The sequence below is a fragment of the Episyrphus balteatus genome, chromosome 2 (genome assembly GCF_945859705.1).
Source record: "Episyrphus balteatus chromosome 2, idEpiBalt1.1, whole genome shotgun sequence".
NCBI classification, from domain to species: Eukaryota; Metazoa; Arthropoda; class Insecta; order Diptera; family Syrphidae; genus Episyrphus; species Episyrphus balteatus.
In genome coordinates this window covers 39682643-39709677 of record NC_079135.1, presented here as the reverse complement: position 1 = coordinate 39709677, position 27035 = coordinate 39682643, and the positions used below count along the sequence as shown (strand labels likewise).

The 27035-nt window shown below is 31.6% G+C and overlaps 1 protein-coding gene across 7 annotated transcripts in view; it reads right to left on the bottom strand.

The window, feature by feature from the left end:
* LOC129911796 (hybrid signal transduction histidine kinase E) overlaps window positions 1–25534 on the bottom strand; it is a 66596-nt gene extending 41062 nt beyond the window's left edge. For 2 of the 7 annotated variants that reach the window (XM_055989731.1, XM_055989732.1), the window contains exons 1-2: window positions 15084–15188; window positions 14542–14883 (exon numbers count right to left, since the gene is read on the bottom strand). In XM_055989731.1, the coding sequence (XP_055845706.1) occupies window positions 14542–14883; window positions 15084–15173 (432 nt within the window). In that variant the 5' untranslated portion in view covers window positions 15174–15188. The other 5 variants (XM_055989736.1, XM_055989733.1, XM_055989735.1 and 2 more) reach the window with 5 other exon arrangements.
* Between the last annotated feature and the right edge of the window lie 1501 nt (window positions 25535–27035).

Here is a 27035-nt window from a genome sequence, read left to right as displayed (position 1 = left end):
GACAAGTAAAAAAAAAATCATATTCAGTGAAAAATCATAACAAGTAAAAAAAAAAAACAAATTCAACAATGTCATCAGAGCATTTAAAAGTAATTGAAAAACAGGTTGAAATATTAAAAAACCTGGAAAAGTTATTAAAAGATGGAGAAAGTGTAACAACACGCAGCAAAAACCAAGAAATTCTTGTCTATGCTGAAAAGAATCTTCAAGCATTCAAGGAAAATGACAAGCTACTTCATAAGCTTGGTGTTATTGATGTTCCCTATTTTAAAGAACAATGGATGAAAGGAGCAGAGAACTACTTTCAGAAAATTCAAAATTTGCTGAAAAACAAAGATCTGGACAGTGTAGAACAAGGCATAAGCGAAGCAATGTTAGCTAGCAAAATAGCAGAAATAAAAACTGTTAATCAGCAGCTAGCCACTGGACTAGACTTGCAGCAAAAACAAATGAATGAGATCATGATGAAAACAATAACAAATCATGAAACTCAAATAGATTTAACGAAATTACGTACAATAATGGAAAGTTTAAAAAAAACAATAGACGAGGCGAAACTTGAGGCAATTTCCCATCCTCATACAAAAAACATATGGATTGGAAAATTGAAACGGTGGAATGACCGACTGCAAGTTGAGCTGTCTAAGATGAATCCAATACAAGAAGAGGAATTCAGAGAAGAAAATTATATAATCGAGTTGGAAGAAGATCTGAAATTACTTCTTTTCAAGTTGGAAGAAAAACATGAGAGCATAAAATCTGATCCATATGCAAATATATTAACACAAAGTCCAAAAATTGAACTGCCTAAATTCGATGGAAAAATTGAAGAGTGGAAGATATTTTCCGACCTCTTCATAGATTTGGTTCACAATAAGAATAATGTGCCAGATTCTGTGAAATTAAATCACTTGCGATCGTGTATAACCGGTGATGCTCGAACTTCTATTGCTAGCCTAATACAAGGATCTTCGGCAAACTATAATGAAGCATGGAAGACTCTCGTCAGAAGGTACGAAAATAAAAGAATCAACTTCTCCACGCAATTGAATTACTTGCTGGACATGCCAATGATGAACGCTACATCACCTTCTAATGTTAAAAAGCTTCACGATGCAGCAAAGGAATGTATTTACATCATCACATCGACAATAGGCAAACATAACAATGAAAACGATGAAATATTTGCTCACCTACTCCTTCGAAAATTTGACAAGGAGGGCTTACAGTTATATGAGCAACACATCAAAAAACCAAGCCAGATACAAAAACTGGAGGATGTTATGGACTTCCTTGAGCAATTATTTCAAACCCTTGAATCTCAACATCAAACAATGACTCGAAACAAAGAATACAAAAAACAAAGTGGGAATTCTCAATCAGACAGAAGAGAGTGGAACTGTGATTTCTGCATGCAGAGTGGTCATCGAATTTATTATTGTGAGAAATTTTTAAACACCGAGATTCCCAATCGTTTAGCATATGTACGCAATAAGCAAATATGCAGTATATGTCTTAAACACAGTGCAGAAACCAAATGCTTCTCTCAAATAAAATGTAAGAAGTGTAATAAATCGCATAACACTCTACTACACAACGAAAACTACCAAACGAAGAAAAGGGTCGAGGGAAATCAATACAAAAAATTGAGCCCCTCAGACAACAACAATAAAAAAGAAAAATCATTATCATCCCTGATGGTAAAGAAGATAGAGAGTCCAATGGTAATATTAGCTACAGCACAGATATCAGCCACATCGTCAAATGGTGAAACATGTCTATTTCGGGCATTGATTGATCAAGGTTCTCAAATATCATTAATATCTGAGGAAGCAGCGCAGATCCTCTGCTTGCCAAGGAAAATAATAAGTACAGAATTAACTGGACTCTCAGATGCAGCAGTGGGTACATCAAAATCAAGAGTGTATTTAGAGATAAGACCAAGATTTATGAGCAACAACAAAATGCAAGCAGAGTTTTTGGTATTACCAACCCTTATAAAACCACTACCTGACGAATCATTTGAATTTAATAAAAATGAGTGGGAAAACTATATTCTGGCAGATCCAAACCTGAATACAAAAGATCGTATTGACATTATCATCGGAAGTGACTTATATCCAAAGTTAATTGAAGAAGGAGTAAGGAAGCACAATGGCATAGTGGCACAAAATACGATTTTCGGGTGGGTAGTTTCCGGCTCACTACACCAGAAACGACAATGTGGCAAAATCATGTCAGCGGTTACTTCATCGATGGAGAGGTTCTGGGAGATAGAAGAAATAGAAAAAGATAATGAAATATCAGAAAGCGACATCTGCATGCAAGCATTTGCAGAAACAACTAAAAGAGATACGAATGGCAGATATGTAGTTATGTTGCCACTAAGAACAGATATAGAGCTTGGAGAATCTAGAAAACAAGCTTTAGCTAGATTCTTACAGTTTGAGAAAAAGATTAATAACAAAATAAAAATCGACTACATACAGTTTATGCGAGAATACGAAAACCTGGGCCACATGGTCAAGGTAGACAAACAACACGAAAATATGGGTAAATGTGTGAAAGATACAAGCCTAACAACAAAAACAAGAGTTGTATTCGGTGCCAACAACGAAGACGAATGCAGATACATAATAAGAGCAGTAAGTGAAAATCTATCAAATGCTGGTTTTCAATTACGAAAATGGTCTTCAAACAATCAAAATTTGCTGACTGGCATAATGTCGAATGATGAGCAAAAAATAATTAATGTCAAAGAAGGCGACACTATGAAAACATTGGGACTTCACTGGGATCCAGATCAAGATGAGTTCCGATTTGTTATAGATTCATCTAAATTGAGCATTTCAAAAACCAAAAGAAATGTGTTATCAAATATTGCAAAAATATTCGATCCTATTGGATGGCTTGCTCCAGTTACGATAAGAGCGAAAATATTCATACAAAGATTGTGGCAATCAAACTATGACTGGGATGATGAACTTGATGAAATCATGAAGGCAGAATGGATGACCTTTCAACAAAACTTACAAGAAATCAAATTAATTAAAATCCCACGATGGATATTTAATGACGAAGCAGGTCCAATAGAAATACATGGATTTGCGGATGCTTCAGAAAAAGCATATGCAGCTGTCATATATGTTAAAACAAATATGACAATTAAAATACTAACAGCCAAAACCAAGGTGGCACCCATCAAAAATAAAAAAACTCTTCCCAAATTAGAGTTATGTGCAGCTCAACTACTTGCAAGGTTACTCAACAAGATAAAAAAGTATTTCTCAAATGATACAAAATACTATGGGTGGAGTGACTCCACTATTACTTTGTGGTGGATAAAAAACAACAAGAGCAAAGAAAAGTTTATACGAAGCAGAGTAGCTGACATCAAGAGTCTAATGGATAAAATCGAATGGCTGCATTTAAATTCGAAAGACAACCCAGCCGATGTTGCATCACGTGGCATATGCCCTTCAAAAATTGCTGCACACGAACTATGGTGGACAGGTCCGCAGTGGCTGAAACAATCAAAACATCATTGGCCGCAACAGCAACACTTGGCACCATCAACAGATTTAAGAACGATGTCAACATTACAATGCAAGAAACATTTTGTATCGAATTTAATCGAACGATTATCGAACATCAACAAAATTGAGAAAAGTGTTGCATATGTGCTTCGTTTTATTCGGTGGTTTCGATACAAACAAATAACGCCAGGATCAATAACTGTATCCGAACTGTCACAGGCGAGAATTTTAATCATCAAACAACAGCAAAAAATTCAATTTTGCAATGAATTACAAAAAATTGAAAACAAAAAGGATATTCCTTTGAGCAGCAAAATAATTCAAATGAAACCTTACCTAGATGATGAAGGAATCTTAAGAGTGGGTGGAAGGCTTAAGTATGCAAGGTTACCTTTGAACCAGAAACACCCAATAATACTGGATAAATGTAAACTAGCCAGTTTAATCGTTAAAGAAGCACATGCAGCTACACTACATGGTGGAAATTCGGTGATGGAAGCATATATTAAAAGAAGATACTACATAATTGGTATCAAAACACTAATAAGAAGATGTTGTCGTAGTTGTCCGATTTGTATTCGATACAACAGTAGCGGTGCAAACCAAATAATGGGAGATCTGCCAAAGCAAAGAACTACAGTTTCTCCACCATTTCTACATGTTGGGGTCGACTATGCTGGACCAATATTGATGCGAACATCAAGAGGTCGAGGACAGAAAGCGTACAAGGGCTACATAGCAGTTTTTGTATGCATGGCTACTAAAGCCATTCATTTAGAACCAGTGAGTGACCTTACAACAGAAGCATTCAGGGCAGCTCTAAGAAGATTTTTTGCAAGACGTGGCAAAAGTGCTCATATATATTCAGACAATGGGTCTAATTTCATTGGAGCGAATCGATGTTTAGACCAAGAATTCAAGAACGCCATCAAAAACAACGCGTCACTCGCTTCAAGGTTAGCTGAAGACAAGGTGGAATGGCATTTCATCCCACCCGCAAGTCCTCACTTTGGAGGGCTTTGGGAAGCAGCCGTCAAATCAATGAAACACCATTTAAAACGAATAATGGGAGAATCTAAATTAACATTTGAAGAGATGACAACATTGCTATGTCAGATAGAAGCAATATTAAACTCACGTCCCTTATGTGCGATGGGTAATGACATAGACAGCATTGATGTATTATCACCTGGACATTTTTTGGTGGGACGTCCTTTATTGGATTCCCCTGAATCAGGAGAACTTGAAAAAATTGGGTCCCTAGATCGCTGGAAACTGGTGCAAAAATTAAAACGAGACTTTTGGCAAAAATGGAAGGACGAATACTTGGTGTCTCTTCAAAAACGTACCAAGTGGAAGTCTGAAAAGAGGAATCTGGAGGAAGGTGCAATCGTTATTATAAAAAACGAAAATACCCAACCGTCGAGGTGGCCCATGGGACGCGTTGTTGAAGTCCACAAAGGGTCAGACGGCAATGTACGAGTCGTTACACTAAGAACAAAGGACGGACTCTACAAAAGACCAATACATAAATTATGTCCACTCGAGACTTCTGAAGAAGAATCGGAGAGTAAAATTTCACAGCAAACATGCCAGCTCACCCGTTTAAAAGAATATAATGGATCAAAAAACACACAAGTTAATGGAATTAAATTTTTGATGTTGATGTTATTAGTATTAATTGCATTTGGACGAGCAAAGAGTTCAACAACCAATATGAGCACAACACCTGATATGACAATTAAAAACTTAGACGAAAATGTGGGAATTTACTTAGACCCAATCGGAAAAATGGATGTGGTGGCATCAAAATGGAGACTTGTAGTTTACTACGATTTAGATTCATATATTGAAGAAACCAATAATATTTCAAGCTACATAACTAAACTACAAGACAAGTGTTCAAAAATGTTCTACTTCAGCGAGCAGTGCAGTTTAATAACAGCAAACTTAAAGAGAAGATATGAAGTACTGTCTGAAAACAACAAACTATTAATAATAACCAACAGGGTAAAAAGAGCTCCACTTGAATTTGTTGGTTCACTCTACCACATTTTATTCGGTATTATGGACAGTGATGACAGAGAATCCTTAGAAGAAAACATGAAAAATCTTTTGGACAACCAGCATGAACTGGATGGCTTAAACAAGAGGCAAACATCACTGGTAAATGCTACAGTAAATGTCTTAAAGAAAACGACAGACGAAGTAAACGACCAATTTGTAAGAATCAATGGTCAAATTAATGAAATACGCAATACGACACTTCAAGCTCATAATGCATACAAAGCAGGAATGATATTTCAGTTAGCAGCAATGCAACTTGATGCAATGTTAAGTGAATGTAATGATGTGCAAATGGCAGTTATAAGCATCCTCATTGATGTTAATAATCACCATATAAATCCGTTGTTATTAAAACCATCCCAACTACAAGAAGAGATTCACAAGATTCGGAATAAAATCTTAGGGAAGTTTCGTTTACCTGGTGATGGTACAAAAAATGGATTGAAAGAAACATTTCGCCAAATGAAAGCGAGGGGATTCATACTTGGCCGGCGTTTAGTAATAGACGCGGAGATTCCACTACTTCACTCAGAAGCATCGGACGTTTTTCGGGTAATTGACGTGCCAATACGTCACACAGTGGTGCCATTTGACGTTTTTGGCGACAAAATTCATTTGCACGGCCATTTCTGGACGAAAAGTCATGAAATTTGGTACACTGAATGATTATAGTATGGAGAATACGAAAAGGCTGCCAACTTTTTTTTATTCAAAATGGCGGCTCCAAAATGGCGGAAAGAATGAGGGTTAAAATAGAATTTTAATTTTCAAAACAGTATATAAGCTAGAAATTGGGCTAAATTCATGTCAAAAAGGAGTTAAATTTAAGATTTAGAACTCATAGATTCATATTCGTTACAAAAAAATCAAAAAAATTGAGAACAAAGTCCAAAAAATGCCAATTTAGTAAAACACATTTTAAGACCTCTAATTACGCTATTTCATGCATTTTTTTTTTAATTTATCACAATTTTGGGATCTCTTCTATTTATGTTTCATAAGAAAATTGAAAATATTGGGGTTATATGGTTGCCAACTATGTTTTTAAGTAAATATAAGAAAACATGATATAATGAAAAGTTTCAATGTTCAATAAAACTGAGAATTTATTTTTTCCGTAAACCAAAATATACTTTTCTAATAGATTTTAGCGTTTTAAATTCAAATCCGGAGTCAAAAAAAATCTATAACGTCACGTTTTCGAGATTTAAGTAGATCAAAATTAATTTTTATCTTTGAAACGTGACGTCATAGATTTTTTTTAACTCCGGATTTGAATTTAAAACGCTAAAATCTATTAGAAAAGTATATTTTGGTTTACGGAAAAAATAAATTCTCAGTTTTATGGCACATTGAAACTTTTCATTATATCATGTTTTCTTATATTTACTTAAAAACATAGTTGGCAACCATATAACCCCAATATTTTCAATTTTCTTATGAAACATAAATAGAAGAGATCCCAAAATTGTGATAAATTAAAAAAAAATGCATGAAATAGCGTAATTAGAGGTCTTAAAGTGTGTTTTACTAAATTGGCATTTTTTGGACTTTGTTCTCAATTTTTTTGATTTTTTTGTAACGCATATGAATCTATGAGTTCTAAATCTTAAATCTAACTCCTTTTTGACATGAATTTAGCCCAATTTCTAGCTTATATACTGTTTTGAAAATGAAAATTCTATTTTAACGCTCATTCTTTCCGCCATTTTGGAGCCGCCATTTTGAATAAAAAAAAGTTGGCAGCCTTTTCGTATTCTCCATACTTTAATCATTCAGTGTACCAAATTTCATGACTTTTCGTCCAGAAATGGCCGTGCAAATGAATTTTGTCGCCAAAAACGTCAAATGGCACCACTGTGCGTCAGGGAGATATTATTGTGACACCAAAAATATACACCGAAATACTTGTCTTCAACTTCCAATTAGACGCATACAATCTAATGAGTCAGGCACAACTAAATCTCTGTCTAAAAAACGAAGAAACGCACTATATTTGCCATGGTAATTGGCCATGGAAAACTGCAGCAGATGGATCATGTGAGATATCACCAATAAAGAAAGCAAAAACAGCAAGCTGTCATTTTGAACGAGTTGGTCAGCAAGACAAATGGATTCAGTTGACTAAACCAAATACATGGTTGTTTAAACAATTTACGACCACGGCTATTCATATAAGCTGTGGAAATTCTGAGCACAAATTGGTTAAGCTTCCAGCACAAGGGCTTCTAACATTAAGGCCACAATGCACGGTTAGATACAACGGAGGTTTCCTTACTTCACCGCAACAAGTTAAGTCTGAAACCATCAGCCATTTCGAGGAACAGACGATATGGACGAAGGCACTGGACGAAGTTGCAGAGGAAAGAATTAAACCTATACAGGCAACTATAATAAACAACAAGAATGAACTACTCAAAATTCAACGAGACTTGGAAAGGTTCAAGAGGGAAAACATTCACCTTAAGGGCTTGGACCTTCACCACATAAGCGGTCACAGCGGATTTATATTAAGTTGCATTTTGGTTATTATTTTAGTAATCTATATAGTACGAGGCATAATATTCAGGAAAAGAATTTTAGCCCTTTCTGTTGGCCCGCAGAATGTTCAAACATTATGAACATAACAAATCTATAGATAACCCAATGTGTATGTGAAATAAAGATAAGACAGATTACCCTAAGCATACACTGACGGTTATCTACAGATAAATTACATAAGTAAGAATAGATAGATAAGAACATAGACATTAAGAATAGAAGATAAGACTAGAAAATTGTATATATATAGTAGGAACGTAGTGAAATAAATTTAGTATTCATTCGACTTACAACCGAGTTTTACTCAATCAATGGATATGGTGTTTATGGACGAAAACTGGTTTGGAATATAATATTTTCATAAAAAAGTGTTGTGTGTACTAATTTATTTATAAATAAAAAAAAAAACTTGTTTTCATGTTGTTGTTGTGGATGACATTTAAGTTGTTTGTGTATCTGAGAGATTTGTTGCATTGTATAACAATTATTATAATTTCAACATTGCACACAAAAATTTCAATCAAAATCGTTAGAGCATTTTTTTAAACAATAACTTTTCTATTTTGTTTAAATAGCAGGTACCGCTAGTTTTGGTCCCAAACAAATTCGATTTTCCCTCTAGGGAGTCACCAAAACTGTTAACCCTTTCGAACCCAAACTATGAATATCAATATTAATAATATTATTTTTTTTTCAGTATTATCGTGTCAAAAACATTACGACTAAGAAATATGAATAGTAAAAAGTTGCTTTCCAAAATAATAAATAGCAAAACTAATATGTTACGCTAATATTACATGTAAGTTACATATGTACACTGTTCATGACCACCAAAAAAAGCCGGACAACTGAGAAAATAACTTTTTATATAATAATAATGTATATTACTTTTCTAATCTAAAAAAACAACACACTTTCTGGATTTAAATTTCTTATACCTTTTTTCAAAATTATGACCATAAAAAAAAATTAGCAAAAAAAAAAAAAAGAAAACATGTGAATTTTAGTCCTTTTTCGATAAAAAAAATAAAAAGTAGGATATTTTACTATCTTTTTATACTAATCCAGTAACTAGATATTATTATCGTATAATTAAGCTATCGAAACCTAAAAAAATTATTTAATTGAATATTTTTTACGATTTTTTAAATATACATGAGAGTAACGCTGGGTTCGAAAGGGTTAAATCCAAAAAAAGGGTTAATTGAAGAAAATCGGTCTAGCGGTTTTGTGGGAAAGACTTTTTTTGCTCTCCCAAAGCGTAACTTACTCCTTATAACATTTATGTATGTAGTTTTTTTTTGTTTTTGCATTAATTTCGTAAGCAAAAGCTCCATTTGAGACCACTACTGTAGGTTAAGTTACATTTTGAGCCATTTTCGATAAATGAAGAATTTTCTTTGATTCCATTATAAAAAAACAAGAATTAAGAATAAATTGTCAAAATATCGTTAGAACCAAATATTAATGTAAAATTTTCTAATGAAAGTAAAAACAAACAAGCGGTAGTCAAGTTTCTTCTTGTTGGTTATAATGTTTCAAAACTCATAAAAGCAAAAACACCCTGTTCCTGTATGGCTGCTGCAAATTGCAATAAGCCCCAAGCAATTTTGTCACAACGTTAAATTTGGAAATATGTGGATACATACCTATACACAAAATGTTTGTGTGTGTGTATGTGTATTTTGATATAACTCTCGCGTGTCGAGCGTCCTTCACTGTCTTCTTGGCAAGAGTGCATTTACAAAAATAATAATTGCCTGTTTTCTGTCTCCTCATAGGTCCTGGCATCCCTTTCCCATGGTTCCTGATGGTTCTTTGGTCGATATAATATTTATTTTTTTCTGTTGTCGGTTTCAAGTGAAGGAAGCAAAATTGAGGAAACTTTATCCATCACGCAAAAGTCAGAAAATGTGGGGGATATAAAAATATGGGGAGAGGGAGGTTTTTTTTTGCGAAGGGTTGTTGACTTTCTTCCTAGCGGATATTTTCAAACTGGGAATTGATGTTTGCCTTTGTGGCAATGTGTGAGTGGGTGGTTTTTCTTTTTTTTTTTTGTTCTTCTTTTCTTTCATTTTAGCCCCCCAGAGACAGTCGCCTGTTGGTAACATGCATGTGAAATGAATTGTTGAAGTGGAATAGAATAGGGCACCACCATTGTACCGCACAAAGTCACAATTCACCCAAGCTCTGGATTGAATATAGTATAGTAAGTTGGGACCAGGGATATAAGAGGGCTGCTCTCTAGCTGATGGTTTTGTTGGTTAGTGAATTTGAAAAGGGTATATGGAATGATTGTTTGAAAAAATTGGCTTGACTATGGTATGGTATATAGTATAATAGTGATTGCTTTCAGTGTCTGATCAAAATGAAAGTTGATACAAAACAAAAGCAGTTAAAAATTAGATCAATTTGAAATCACAAATTTAATAATAGGTTCATTGGAGAATGATTCTGGATTTTTTTGTTCAGTATTTTTTTTTTGTGCTGGATATCTTTTTTTGGCGGGGAAAGTTTAAAAAACAGATATAGATAGGTTTTATATGTGGGAGTTTGGGAACTCATGGTTGCAGCTTAGTCAAATTGAAAAGTTCACTGAAATTTACTTTTCTGTTAGGGGTATATCATCACTGACGGCTACAACTACACTCATGACAATGATAATAATGCAAGCAATCAAATCGAATTGCTTTAAGAGTAAAGTTTTTTTTTCAGTAAGAGGGTTAACTTTTAAGCGATTTGTCTGCATAGCAAATAGATGAAATGATAGTTGTTAAGGAATTGAATTTTGCAATTTAGTATTTTTTGGAGCGTAAATATTTAAGTTTGGAAAAGTTGTGTATGAGTTTTGTTTTTATGTAACCAAAAGAAAAGTTTTACTTGGCATTTTGAGTTTTGAAATGTAAGTTAATTTGTTAAATTCATATTTTAGTCGTAATTTTTGTTTTGTTTATGTATGTAATGTATTGCAAATTGAATGAATGTATGCGCTAATATTTAGGTTAGGATTAATGGAATTGATACTTTAAATATGTAGGAAATAGTGTAGTGTAGGAAATATCTTTCAGATAAATGGAATTTTTGTGTGCACTTTGGTACATATATCGATGACGTTTAACTCGATATGTGAAAAGTGTTTACCAAAAGTCTAGTGATTGATTTGAAATTGATTTCTATATTGATTTCCAAAAGATGCAATAATACTAGAGCTTGTAGGTAGGTTTGAAAAAAAAAAAAAACACATGTAGGAGGTAATCTATCTCTCTATCAATTTAACAAAATGTCTTTCAATTAAACAAAAAATCATTAAAAACAACTGCAACAATTACATTTTTTTCAAAATCAACTTGATTTAATTAGAGAATTAAATAATATTGAAAAAACATAAAAGCATAACCTCAAAAACAGTGAAAAAATTGATTTTAAGCGTTTTCTTAATAGGTATGAATATTCAAAATAGTGAGAAGAAAATAATTGTATTTATTACTGTATTAACAAAATGTTTTTGAAGCTCAATATACAAAGCTTTAAAGAATTCGACATACAACACTACGCAAAAAAATTTGCATAATTTTTTATACAGGGTGTTACCAAAAGTAATGGTCCAAACGAAATATGCTGAAAATCCAACTTAAGGGCTCACAAAATTTGGTATTTGTAAATCGCAAATCTTTAAACGGTTTTTGATTAAAAACAGTTTTTGTAAAATTTATAAAAAAGCTCTACTTTAAACTAATATCTTTCTTCTCTTTTTTTTTACAATTCTTTTAATTCAAGATTAGTTGAAGTAAAAAATGTATTTATTAAAATATTTTTTTATCTCGTAACGTCATTTTGCTACAAATTAATTAATTGCTCGATGTTTTAATAAAACTCTATTTCCAACAACTATTTTAGAACAGCACTTTTAAAAAAGTTCGTAGGCTTTGACACTGGTTAATTAGTTTTAGAAACTACCATGTTATTGTATTTTTCAAAAAAGTATATAATTTTCCAAAGTTAAAGTTAGAACGAAAAATGTTGTAATTTGAATTAAGAAATAAAACTGTGTATCTCCAGAGCAAAGAAACAAAAAATAAAAACTCTCATACTTTTTTTTGAAAACTATAATAAGAGGAGAAGTTTTTAAAATAATACAAAACCAGTGTCTAACAGTAACGTTTTTTTCAGGGGACTGTTCTAAAACAAAAGTTTGAAATTTAGTAAGGAAAAAAAAAAAGGTTTTTGTAAAGCTTTTTTCAGTTTAAAAGGTTAAGTAGTAGGTAATGCATTAAAAAAAAATCGAAATTGAGATAATCACCTCTGTGTCGATTTTCGTTTACCGTGTTCCAAATTTCATTTCTTTTTCAATTCTTGCAAATTGTGGTTTTCAAACAAATTATCGAATTGGTAAAACTTTAATTTCTTGACGTTTTCATTTCGTTTTGATTTTGGTGGCCGAATTTGAAATCTAAATTTGACAACTTAAAAGTAACTCAATAAATATGTTTAATATTTAATTCGACTTTCGTTTTTTCAATCCATGTGTTTGGTTTCCAAAAAAAAAAAAATATTTTCATAAAGTAACAGAATTTTAAGCTGAATATTTGTTGACTGGATACCTTTACCCTCTGACCAACAGAAATTGAAATATTTTCATTTTCATTTTTATACATCTAAATAACGTGCATTTAAAGTTTGGTGCTTGAATTTTTAACACCTAAAAAACCGAATCAGTAACTACAGAACATCAAAATTATGACATAAAATATTAAAAATATATTAAAATTGTAAGGTAAATGATTTCTGCTATCACACTTTTCCCTATCATCTACCAGGAAATGAAATATATCGATTTAAAAAAAATGAAGGGGGGAAATGACTCAATCGAACGAAATATTCTATTGGGGATAGGGTCTACAATGTAGACTCTACATACATATTTCCATCACGTATCGGCTTGAGGAGTCAGTTTATAAAAAGTAAAATAAAATACAAAAATATATATTAAAAATCAAAGCCAGTCCCAACGTAACATTGGAATATGTAATTTAATTTAACGTTGATTATCTTTTTTGGAAATCAAGAAACTTATTCCATTGTTTTATTCTCAAATTCAATTTTTTCAATAGTTTTTTGAAAGACATACAAAAAATTTAAATAAAAAAGCTTAACCGGCATATTCGCGGAAACCTTATAAACAAAGTGTTTTTAGAAAGTGGAGTTCCATACGTGATTAAGTGCAAGTGGTAAACGTAGAAAGGGGACGAAATGTTGTTAAAAAAAAAAATTGAAGGGTAGCACTCGATGGGTGCGGAATCTGAGACTTAAATTTTATCAAATAAATAAATTTTTCAAAAATTCTTCTATTTTCCTTATATCTAAATAAATCTGTTTGTGTCTATAGGTACCAACTCGACTTACCTAATCAATTAACTTTGCGCATATATCGCTTTTCTACATTTTTATTTTCATACACAAACATACTCCATATAACTCACATTCCAGACAGGGAACCAAAATTTTCATTAATGTAATGCAACTCATTCATCAATTCGTTTTTTTTTTTTTAAATGCCAATAAAAAATTTCTTAAAAAATTATAATATGACCATCGACCGCAGTTCTAATGATTCCTGAACATTTGAATCTCATTTCAATTAATTTTATCGATTTCTTAAAACTATATCCTCCAAGCACTGAAAATTTATTATCATTGATTTCATAGACCCTTCAAAAGACGTCGTTTCTAAAACGTTACATGTAAATGGGCTATTATAAACATCAACCAACTTCAATTTCGGACGTAAGCTAAGAACAGAAAAACCCACCAACCTGTAGGATTTATGATGAAGAAAAAAAAAAAAAACAAATTTTCATGTCTATAGCCGCAGTGTGTGTAGGACTGAAGGTACTTCTTTAACGCCACACAATCAATTATTTCAAACAGTCTCCGTCGGAATACAAATTTTGTTTTTTTTTTTTTTCGTTTTTCTCCCCGAGAATTCCCTTTATTCAATGGATATGTGCAGAAACCTGTTGCTCAGGTGTAATTTATCCCAGTACACAATTAAATTGGTTATATCGCAACTATAAATGTTATAAAACCAAAAGTTACAACCATCCCAGGCTTAGAGAGACTCTCGACTATCGACTATCCCTATAATAGCCCACCATCCACCAGGACTGCCCCAATAAATTATGCATGACTTCCATGTCCCCATCCCACGTTTATATATATTATGTGGAATCGTATATAAAACCTATCACTTATATGCGTCGTAGTCGTCGCTATTCAAAGACGCATATGTACCTACATTGTACATTGTATGGTCGTAGGTATTGGAGATGGACATAACAAAAAAGGGTTAAAAATAAATTTTATCTAGGCATAGAGAGGTAGTTAAAGGTACACTTACGATTTCCCTTTGCAGCTTTGCTATATTGTAGTTGGCCTGCGCTAGTCGAACGCTCAATGTAGCCACATCGCTAGTCAATTGAGCCCGTTCCCCCGAGTTCCGGTCGACTAGCTTGAGCAGCTTGTCCTCAAGTGTCTGATTTACCTTTTGCACACGTTTGTGTGACTCATACAATCGATCGTATTTATCCTGCCACGCTATGATACTATCTTCAAGTTCAACTTGTCGGTCGGACTCCCGCAAGCACGCTGTCTCCATGGCAATTAATTCGGATTGTTTCTCGATGAGAGCCTGCTTCAGTACTTCGATTTCTGCATGCAAATGCACATCACAGTTGTTGTTCTATAAGTAGAATAGAAACAAAAAAACACTTTTATACATATATAAAAGAAAACACTAGAACGCCCGAGGACAATAAACAACAGATAATGCAGTCTTGAATAAAAGTACGAGTATATACACTTTGAAAGAAAAAAATAATGAAAAAACTTTAAACATGCATAAATTCGAAAAAAAAGGCGCGCAGCAAACGGCTATAGTACGAATAGCCCAAGATGATGTGTCTCGAACCAAAGCAAAAACTCCAGAAGACTAAAGATTGAATCTGGAACTGAGAGCTGGAGGTGGGACATAAACAGCGGAACCAGAGATTGGCAGACAACACAGCACACCAGAACTATAGGGGAGATAACAGCCTACAAAAGATAACAAGTGCTCAGAGGAGCTAGTGTATACTTGCTCTAGCTATTTTTGTTAATATACTTCATCTTCATTCATCTTGCTTGTGCTACGCTGTACTTCGCTGCTCTCTAATCAGTGAGAGGTGGATGTCAGACAAGATTAGAACTGATATAGATTTTGAAGGGTGTGGGGTATGTTTTGATGAAGGGACCTTATAAGTTCGGTATCACAATAGTTAAAATCAGCATTATATTATTCTTTTGATGTCACGTTACAGTATGGCTGGAAAGGAAGGTTAAAAATAAAATAATTTTTCTGTAGGGATAAGGTTAAGCGAGTAGGATGCTCCGATTTAAAAAAGTATCAAAAAAGGTGGCAAAAATTTCTCGACTTCAGTCAAAAACTTATAGGAAGGCAAGGTTTTTTAAATTTCACATTTTTTTAAGCGCGTTGATTTTCGGTCAACAGTAAGTTTTATTTTTAATTTTTTTTTTGTCTTACTTATCATTTAGTTCAGTTTCACGCTGCTTTTCAAAATTTTTGGAAGCTTCATAAGCATACTAAAACACTTGATTTTATCTTTAACAACCCATGGAAAAATAACTGATTGAAATTAAAACCATTTATAATTGCCACGAATTGAATTAAAATTATAATGAAATAAATCTGAAGTTATTTGAAAAATCGAAAAAAAAACTTCAGATTCACAAAATTTCAAAACTCGAGCTACTATGTATATTGAAAGTTAAAGTAAATTTTTAACTACAAACTTGAATTAACATTAAAAAAAAACATTTAGGAACGAATAAAACTTACAATTAAGAAGTCAGGCAAAATGCTGGTATCTGCAGTATAGACCCTTCATTGAAATGCAATATCTTCCATAGGGAAACTGATACACATCGAATTCAAAATATGTATTTTTTAAAAAATTACAGTTTTTGGAGTAAGGTAAGAAAAATTAAATTTTTTGAGCAATTTGTTTTTAAGTCGTTTACTTTCGTGAAGATGGCTATAAAAATATTAGCAGCATTAATTACAGAACCACAAATCCTACATTTTTTGACCTAGCAATTTTTTTCAAGAGCATTTATTGTTTTCCAGGAATACACGAAAAACCGTTATTTCGCCGATTTGCATTAGAAATAAGGTATCGTAATCTTTTCTAAAGATAGTAATATCACTAACTATAAATTTATGGGAATCATTTTCAATGAAGACTCGAAGGAATGTCCCGATTTTCAGCCTTGTAGAAATTTTGTCTCAAACATGGGGTTGCCAGAGTAACTTTAAAAATGTTAATAGGAATTAAAAAAGAAAGGAATTTTATGAGGAAAATATCTAAAATTGTAAATATTAACGGACTTAACGCTTATGCGCGTTAAAGGTATGAAAAACTTAAGTTATGAAAAACCAGAGCTACGAATACCAAAGCAATACAACGAGGTTTTTGGTTTGGCAACAAATGAGAGGAACGATATACAGGGTGATTGAGAGAGAAATATAGCAAGCTAGAAATTGAAGGTTGGGTCGATACAAGAGAAAAATCGGATAGGGGTTTTTGTCCCTGTTTAGCCGGGAAGGGCAATTTTCTAAAAACTTGACCTAATTTGGAAAAAATTATTAAAAATCAACGGTTACACCAACAATTAGGTGCTGTACCTTTTTGTAAACTTAAAAGCTTTGCCTTTTTGTTGTTGTTTTTTTTTAAATACATACAGTTATTTAGTAAATAATTTTTCAAAAATTAATTTTAAAAATCAAAATTTTGAAAAAAAAAAAAATGGAAAGCAAATTTTGGACTAACTTTTTCAAAATTTTGTGTGATTAAGTACTAATTTAGTTTTCAAAATTCAACTATCTTATTTGTTTTTAAACACAAACAGAAAACCGAATCCACAAATGTCTTGTCGTTTTCGACTAGGTAATTAAAAAAAATTAAACTCCTTTTTTTTCAAGAAAACTCTTTATTTCATGTTTTATGTGACTAAACTTGTTGGTTAATTAATATAATGTTAATTAACCTTTCTTTTATTTTTTTTTTTAAATATTTGGTTGTATGAGGAATAAAATAAAGTGATACAGCATTGAATTAACCCTGAATTAATCCTTTTTTATTGACCTGTGCACCTTTTTTAAATATAGACTCACCTATGCTTTTTTTCAATATAGACGTATTGAATCGTTTGTACTGGAGATATTCAAAAAACAAATTTTGCACTGAAAAATTGAATTTCCCCTTAAATTCTTTACATATACCAAAAATCATTGCTTGTCCGCCCTCCGTTTTAAAGATATTCAAAAACAAATTGCAATAGCAACTCTCATACAAAATATTATTTTTTTCTTAAATCCCCAAAAACAATTTTTGTTTTTAATTCCAACGACCATCGTTTTCGCACCTTGATAATTGGGTACAAACCAAAAATTAGAGTTTATGATGTGTTGTGGAGATATTCAAAAAACAAATTTTCAAAATTCTAAAAAAAAAGTTACGCATACACCACAGTGTACGCATTGAAAAAAGTCCCCTAAAATCTCCAAAAATTATTTTTTTTTCAAAAATTGTTTTGTGTTTTTTGTCTACATATACCAAAAATCGCCGTTTGTCCACCCTATGTTAAGAAGATATTATGCTTTTCCAGCGAATTTGTGAGGTATACAAAGATTCTGATTCCAAAAAGCTTTAGCACAGCCCGGCAACATTGAGTCAATCAACAATGCTCTAGCTGAGGAAATCTGTTAATACCATACTAGAATTCAAATGAAAATACATATCAAACATTCGCTTCAAAAACTAAGTCAAAGCGAATGCACGCTTATGCTATCGTAGACAAAAGTAACCATATTTCAGGGAAAATACATCTAGAATCGGGTGAGTGACTATCTTAGCTTATTTCAATTTAAAGTTAAGGAGACTCTTCAAATGAAATCTTTTGAATACCATAGGTGTCACTGTTCCCTACCGTTTTAGTTATTAGAACATTTGCAACGACCAGTAAAAACATATGATTGTTAAAAACAAAACTCCTTTAATAACTTATTGCTCAATATTTGAATTTTAAAAAGAAGCTTACAAATCAGACAACTGTGGCGCCACACGTAAGTCTCATATTTTCTATAAAACAGATTATACTCGATTGTAATACCATCAAATGTGACTCTGTTTATCATACGTATTAAGAATTGTCTTCTAGAGTCATAGCTATAGCGGTTTTACTTAAACAAAAACAATGAAAGTTCCATCCATACTAAATCAATTCATCAATCAAAGTTAAATTTTCAAGTTTTTTTTTTAAATTTGATACTGCCCGCATTCATCTTCCTCTTCAAAATCTTTTTACATTTTTTGTTTCAGCTATAGTTCATTGTGCCCTCCTAGCCTTGCGATAAAGTTTGCAACTTTTGATATCGCTTTCAGATGAAACTTAAAAAAAAGTGCAATTGAATCCATCATTCTAAAACGAATGATAAATTTTTGTTTGTGAAACTCGTATATGAGGCCTTAAAGACTTAAAGACCATAGTGAAAAATGATTTAGTTAATTAATTTAATAAGTTACACAAACTGCAGAGCTCACATTTTTTTTAATTTACATCTGTGCTCTGACCTACCAATATGTAAATCTATGAGCTTTTTTTTAAGTTAATTAACATTTAAAGAGAATATTTAAATCAAAGTGCTGACTTATAACAATATTACAATATTATCCAAAAGTTTTCCATGGAACTTATTACGCATACAAGTATGTACTCACATTTTCAAAATAAAACAACAACAACAAACTGATCCACTATCAAAACATTGACGTCCAAGGACGACGAAAAAATAAATAACTTGATGATGATAGGTGCTGAGCTGAAGCTGCTGACGACGATGGTGATGGAATAGAGGAGGAAGCATGCGAAATCCGTTCTGAAATTGACCTCGATTCGTCATTTTAGTGCCTTGCTCATTCTCGCAGGCTCATGTGCTGATGCTTATACTATGTATAGTTTTATGCTTGCTATTTTTATTTTGCTGAATTTTTATGACGGTGTTTTCATTAGAATGAATTCTATGCTAAGGACAAACAAAAACGCGCTTATTTGTTGTGAATAAAAAGAAAAAGTCAAAACAATAGGTTTGGGTTGGTTGGTAGTTGGTATATAAACTCTATTCTGGGTATATTAAAAAGAAGGAGTACACTACACACAAAATGCCTATATATATCTACATATTTGAGTTTTGTTTTTAGCAGACACAATAAATTTAGCTGACTATTTTTGTTGTCAAGCCATCAATATATAAACCAATATATATAAAAACGTATTGAACAAAAATCAATTAGGTAATGCCAAAATGGTCATAAATATTTTAGCAGTTCCATTTTGTATGTTGACGAACATTATATAGAAGATACTATCTATAAATCTATAAAGTAAATAAGATAGGTACATGAACATTGTTTGCTTTGAATAATCTTAAACAAAAACTATAGTAAAGTTATATTTTTCTAATTTATATGCAGATCATAACTACACTCTTATGTTTTAAAAGCTTAACTTCCTCATATGTACACAAAATTAAGATTTTGCATGCGGTAGTTGAAAAATTTCTGCTTGAAATTGCCTTTAAACCAGTTTAACAAAAAGCACACATACTCAACTCAACTATAAATATCCAATTTTGAAAATGACATCTTTGTACGTATGTATATTTTCTTCGAAATAAGAATCGTCTGCTGATGAGTGAAGTCGTTATTGAAATAAAATCTGACAAAACTCATACTTAGCTATTTACTTAGAACTTGAAAGAACATTCTGTATCCACGTCTAAGATTTCTGACAAGGTACCTATATGGTTTTCAATTATTTGAAGACTAATAGAACGAAATTAAATGTTGAGTAAAGGTTGCTAAAACTTTTAAGACTTTTTATATAAAAATTCGGTAAACGCAGGTTTATAAAAAATAAAAAAAAAAAAACATAAAATTCGTTTTTTAAAGGAATAAAACAACATCTGAGATCAAATTGAGCTCCAAAAAAAGTATGCAATTATAATCGTTACAGCCCTTAAAAACTATAATAATTTTTTGTAAAATTAAAAATAAATTTGGTATGGCATTCTGAAGCAACTTTTAAGAAACAACTACAACCAATGTCAAGTTTTCGAAAATGTGATTTTTCAAAAAAAAAAAATTTTAATCCAAAAATCAATTTTTTTTTAAATTCTGATTTTGTTTTATATTAAGCCTATACAAATGGTTTTGCAGGAAAAAATGATTTTAATTGAACCAGTAATTTGGGAGATCCCGACAAACAATTTTGGTTCTATAAAGCTTTACAGATGCAACTGTTGCTTCTGTAAAGCATTATAAACGCAAAATTGCTAGTAGGGAATGGAAAAAAAATTAAAAAACTGTTCTATGTCACTGTTCGTCAAAATTAGAACTTGATTAAAAACTGTTACTTGAATCAAAATTGTAGGAGCCGTTTTTGAGAAAATTAAGCTTTTCCAAAATTTGTATATGACAGTTGACAGGTACCTACCGTTATTTTTGGTCCAAAAAAATTAATTCCAAAAACCCTTCTGTACAGAATGAAAAAACTACTACATACCAAGTTTATAGTGGATCGGTCTATCCGTGTAGACTGTAGTTCCTTATACAGACCGACAGCGACATTCTGACAGAATGGCAGACAGACAGACTGACAGACAGACGGATTTTCGAGACCCAGTTTTTTCGCATGCTCTATGATCGTAATATCATGTTTGATAGTTATCTCAACTTTTTTTTTTGTATAGTTCCTAAAGTAAGTAAAGTAAGTAAAATAAAGTTATGCATTAAAAAACAAAAAGAAAACAAAACATTGGTAAAAACCAGAAAAACAATGAATGTTTTATTTTTTCTAACTACAAAATCACCCTTGTTTCATGCTTAAGCTTATCCCGCGGAGTTGATTACTACCATACATATTTTTCTACCAATTATAATTTCAGTTAACCTTTACGAGAGTCGAAATCGGTAATTAAAAATCTTTCTTATAGGTATGTTTAATTTTAAGTTTTAGTTTAAAATTTCCACTAAGAAACAGTTCATGTTTGCAGTGAACATATTTGTTTCATGAACACATTTAAAACAATATTTTTAAGGTAAAATACCCTACTTTGTCTCGTTGTGAATACACCAATTGTTTACTCAGTTGTCAGTTGGGATTGCAAATTGTATTTTTTGAGTCATAAAATGTTGATTCAAGTTTAAACTTTCAGGAATTGTAATGGTTTTACTTGCTCTATAGAGCACCTATTGGTTTCGTACCAAAAAAAATTCCAGATTTTAATCAAAACCAACATTACGATGATGGAGCAGTCCGAAAAAGTAGATTTCGTCTAGACGTCATGGACCGATTTTCATGAAATTTGTTACAGATGATTTTTTCGTTATTTCCAAAGTTTGTTTTGTTTTTTTTTTTTAATATCTCTTTAAGAAAGTGTACAAAATTTTCGATTAATAGTTATTTTCTCGAAAACGAATTTTAATTAAATTTTATACACAGAATGCTGATACTAATTCAAACAAAACTGCATTTTTAGTTTTGCCTAAAAAATACGGATATGGTATTTTCATTTTTTTTTAATCACTGATGTAGGCTCTTACTGTATATCGTCAATGCATAAACCAATTCTGTTTAAAATGTTTGTATAGACCGTTTGTATATATGTTATAATCAACTTAAAAGACGAATTTAAGGCAAATCCCCGTTATTCCACTCAACGAATGTGAAATCACTCCTAATTTTGACGTTCGATATTATTTCACAACGACAAAGTAAAATTCTGTATTATAACACTTTTTAATTGTATTGTGAAAATTCATCAAGTAAAATTATAGTTCTTAATAATTCTAATGTGGAGTAGGTACCTGCAAGAAATAATAGCAGTGTTTTTTTGCCACATTACATTATTACACACGGCTCCAGATTTTTTGATGCAAAAATGTTCCTTGGGGTCTAAATAGTAAGAAAAAAGCTTTTTTAAGATCTTGTATCTAGCTATTCGCTTTTGCGGGCTTAATTAGTTATGAAAAAAGCGTACTTTTACGCACTTTCACTCATGTTTTGGGCAATAGCTCTGTTAATAATAACGGTAAAAACTTTAATAATAGCTCTTTTTTTTAAACTCTTTTAAACTGCGTTTCAATTAAATTGATATCATTTTTATATCTTCAGATATTCAAATCTAAGTCCGTTCATTTTTCCTGCCCTATTCGATTTCACTAGTCCAAAAGTAGTTATAGAAGTCAGAGTATACTTTTCTAATTGTTTTTTCGTATGCTGAACTCGAATCCGAAGTCAGAAAAATTCTATCACATCACGTCTTTGAGATATTACGGTTAGAAAATCAAAAATAGCCTTTTTTAACAGTTTTTGAGGTTATGTCCTTTTGCGTAATAAATTGTTATAATTCAATTTAAGGCGGTTTCTCAAAGAACTAAACTTCTACTTTCAAAATCTGTTTAAATCTTATTAATATCTCATTTCCTTTCTGAGAAATCCTAAGTTGAATTCAACATGTTTGGTGCATATTCTCTATGCAAAAAAAACCTATGTTCGTTTGGGTTCATGGCAAATCTCAAAAAATTCTTTACCGATCGCTTTGAAATTTTGACATAATATTCTATTTGCATTCCTTTAAGTTTTTTTGGTAAGTTTATAGGAAAGGAAATTTTTGAGATTTGCCATGAAACCCAAACGAACATAAGATTTGTTTGCATAGAAAATATGCACCAAACATGTTGAATTCAACTTCAATGTTGAATTCAACTTCAATATAAATTGATTTCACAGGTAGCATCACTGCGCGTATGAAAAATCCATTCACAAACACCTTTTAGTATATTGGTTTTCTTTTTCCATAATCTTGGTACGTGCATATAAAACCTTTTGTCAATTTTGATGTTTTGGGAATCCTTCTGCAGATAACATTGCCAAAAAAAAAAAAAACACAAAATTGTACGTAATTAAGCACTAATTTTGTTTTCAAAATTCAATGCTCTTTTAATTTCTCGTAAACGTCAAAACATTTTAGCATTTTGTTTTGACCAAAAACTAATTAGTGCATTGAATTTTTCAAAACAAAGTATAAGTACTTTATAACATACAATTTTAACTTTGAAAAAAAAAATTGTTCGAAATTTTGCAATTTTTTTATCAAAATTTTGATTTTTTTTTTTTTTTCAAAAATTAAATTCCTGGAACATAGGTTCCAAAATTTGTCCTATCACATTTAGATTAAAATTAGTTACAACGAGAAAATGGTGATGATTTTGAGCTCATACATAATTTATTTGTAGTGAAGTTATTTGTTAATGTGACACCGCCTTTGCTCCTTTCGAATAACTTGAATAGATCAAAATTGGTGGCAACACTACCGGAATCGATATAAAATCAGACTACTGCTCTTCTGTCTGGTATTCCTATATGTAGTTCAAAAATGCTACAAATTCAAAATTGATAAAAGATACAAGAGTATGACAAATATTTACAACAACAAAAAATAAAAAAGAATTTTACTCAAACTGTTCGAAAGTACCCTCAACAAAGCCTCCAATCTCTGTGCTGCGTATAATGCCCACTTCAAGTTTCAAACATAAAATTCTCCTTGTTATAACCCATTTTCCATCCAATCATTAGCCATTTACAACGATATATAGGTGCCCTTAATAAAAAAAAAAATTGAACAAAAAAAGAAAAGCTCAGTTCACAAAAATAAACACACCAGCAGCAGCAGCAGCACAGCCCAACACACAGCACCACTCTTGTACCAAAAACCACTCGAGTTGTGTAGTTCAAGGGTCTCTCGCCAGGGGTGCTTTGCAGCAAAAATTTACATTTTTTCCATGAACACCAAGTACAAAAACACTTGATTAGCATTTCAAATGCCTTAACAAAGAAAATACTAACACCTTGTCGATTGCACTTGTTCCTCTCACCGAACGAAAGGGAAACATGAAAGTTTTTTTTTTTCCAAAAACTTTTTCTTTTTTTTAGGTTTTAATTCAGTTTTATAGTTTCTACAGTTATTTTTATTTCTTGCCATGGTGAAGAGTTCAGGAACAGAATAAAAAAAAAAACACTTTTGCTTTCGGCTCTTTCCTCTATCATCAACCGACTTTTGAAAAAAAGTCGTCAAAGCGAAGAAAAACAACCTTAAAGTTTCGCAGTTACAAAAAAGTATTGTATTTCCATTTCCGTCAACGACCTTCACTCGGACTGACTGTAAAGTTATTTAGTTTTTTTTTTTTTTCTTCTTTTTTCTTTGAAGTGAATGCAGATAGGACAAAGAGAATCGCTCATGCCATGTCACAAACGAAACATTCTTCAACACCACCCAAGACCTAAACCACCCCCTCAACGAAATGCGTTTATTTTATTTCTCGGCATCTCTTCATTCAATACTCATTGGAATGAATAAAAAAAAAAAAAGTTCAATGACAGTCCACCTCCACAGTAATTCATCTCGACATAACATAAATTACGGGATTTCCGAGGGTAAGAAAAGAAACTGCCCTCTGGGAAGAGTAGAAAGCAGGTAATAGAAGCAGAAGGGTAGTTGCCACATTATTAGAAGAAGGGGCCATCTTTGCTTGGAACAATGTTTAAATATCCTTTTTTCTCCATTTATTTATCGAAATGTATTTTACGTATAGATTGAAATTGGGCAGAGAGAATGGGGAAGGAGGGGACATGATAGTAGAAGGTCCTTTTTCACGCCACCCACATCTTTTGGATTTTCGCGATGAAAAATGAATGATTCTTTTCATCCAGACAAAGAAAAAAAAATTAAAACTTACCTGCTCACTAGTTGAAGACATTGTAAATCCTTTTTTTTATCTTCAGGGATTTTAAAAATACCAAGTAATATTTTTCTTTCTTTTATTTTAACACATTTATGATAGAGTTTTGACGCGAAGGACGATTTTTTACTTTGTTGGAGTATAATTTTTTTTTTGTAATTTTTCCGAGAACAAAAGGAACCGACGACGGATACCTAATTAGTTTTTTTTCTTTCGATTTTTCCTTTTTTATGTGACCAAAAAATAGTTTGCCTTGTGAATTGAGAGAGATGTGAAAACTTATATGGTAATGGTGATCTAAGGATATTTTTCCTATTTATTAATTTTATTACTGCACACACTGCGAAAAAACAGCGACGTTTCGCTCGGGCGAAACTATTCTCTCTCTCGTCTCTTTTCAGATTGCGTTTGTGGAATTTTTGCAGTGTGTATATTTTCGAAATAAAATGACAGAAGTTAGATAAATTTAAGTGCGCAGGATTCGAGTGAAGGTAATGGTGATTGGGGAAAATTTATTTATTTTGATTGACAGAAAGGATAATGGGGATATTTATTTTGTATTTTCTTTAAGAAATTTATTTTTTAAGTATTAAATAAAAATTAATTTATTACTTTATATTTTATTTTAAATTAAGAATATAAATAAACCGTTATTCTCATAAACTTAAGTCCTTTACCTTTACTTCTGAGGTTATTGAAAATATCCTTGAAGTTAAGGATGTGTTTTCATCAGTCTGCTATAAAAGTAATAGTCAGTATTTAAACGGTGCGTTTTTAGTTGCGATATTGAATAGGAAATATATATAATAAGTTACATTTTTCTCAAGGTTCAAATTGCTTAGAATTTTAAAAACTTAAGCTTTGAAATTTTTCAAAAAAAAAAAAATAACTTAAAGGCATAAACTTAACAATACTTTGTTTTTTTTTTTTTTTATAAATGTTGAAAAATTGTATTGTAATTATTAATCTTCACCTAAAAAGAAAATAAAAAAAATAATTTTCTATCTTTTAAAAATATTAAAAACAGCAATTACAAATATTTAAGCTTCGTCAATTTTCAATCGATTTTCCGATGCTCAAAATATGGGGTTTTGTTAAAAATATTGGAGTTAATATATTCAAGAATTTCAAATTATTCAGTTCATTTCGTACGGTGTGTCAATTTTGCAATGTAACGTTTTTCAAAAGTTTTATTAGGGGCTAAGGTTTAATAATGTGTAAAAAAAAATTATAATATCGTTCGTCTTTGGTTCGCTCAAATCATTTGAAGTTGTTAAGAAAAACACGATTTTATATGAAAAAATGATTTTTTTTCCTTCGCATATTATTTCGAAGCTTCTTTACTAAGTGTTCAATTCCAACAAATATAAGCTTAAATTTCTTTTTGTATTCAAATGGCGCAATTAAAAAAAAACATAACATTGCAAAAATCTCTAAAAATCCAAAATTCCTTAATTTCTTCCTATTTTGAACGAGCCAAAGATGTTAATTAAAATGAAAATTGTAAACGCAAGATTTATTTTTACTAAATAATGAAACTTTTAAAAGCTATTAAATTTGAAAATTCCATACTTTAGCATTTTGACACACCCTAATGAGTATACTCATTTAAAAACCATATCTGAAACGGAACTTAATAGCTTAAGTTCAATAATAGAACACATGTATAAGCTTTTATTTCCAACTTAATGAACCTAAATATTTTGATGTTTGATCATCAGTTAATTCTCAGTCTTCCAATGTCTGCTAGTTTATTTTATTTCATGCATAATTCAAGGTTTTTTGATGAAAAATTCCGAAAAACTCCGAAAAAGTAGTTTTCACCATACCCTCCATCTCTGTGTTTCTCATAGGAGGATTTGCACCGAAAAGCTGACCAACAACGGCGGATCCAGGGGGGGGGGGCACGGGGGCACGTGCCCCCACCAGAACTGGTTCATACTTTAAGCAAATCAAATTAATAGAGTTGTTAAAT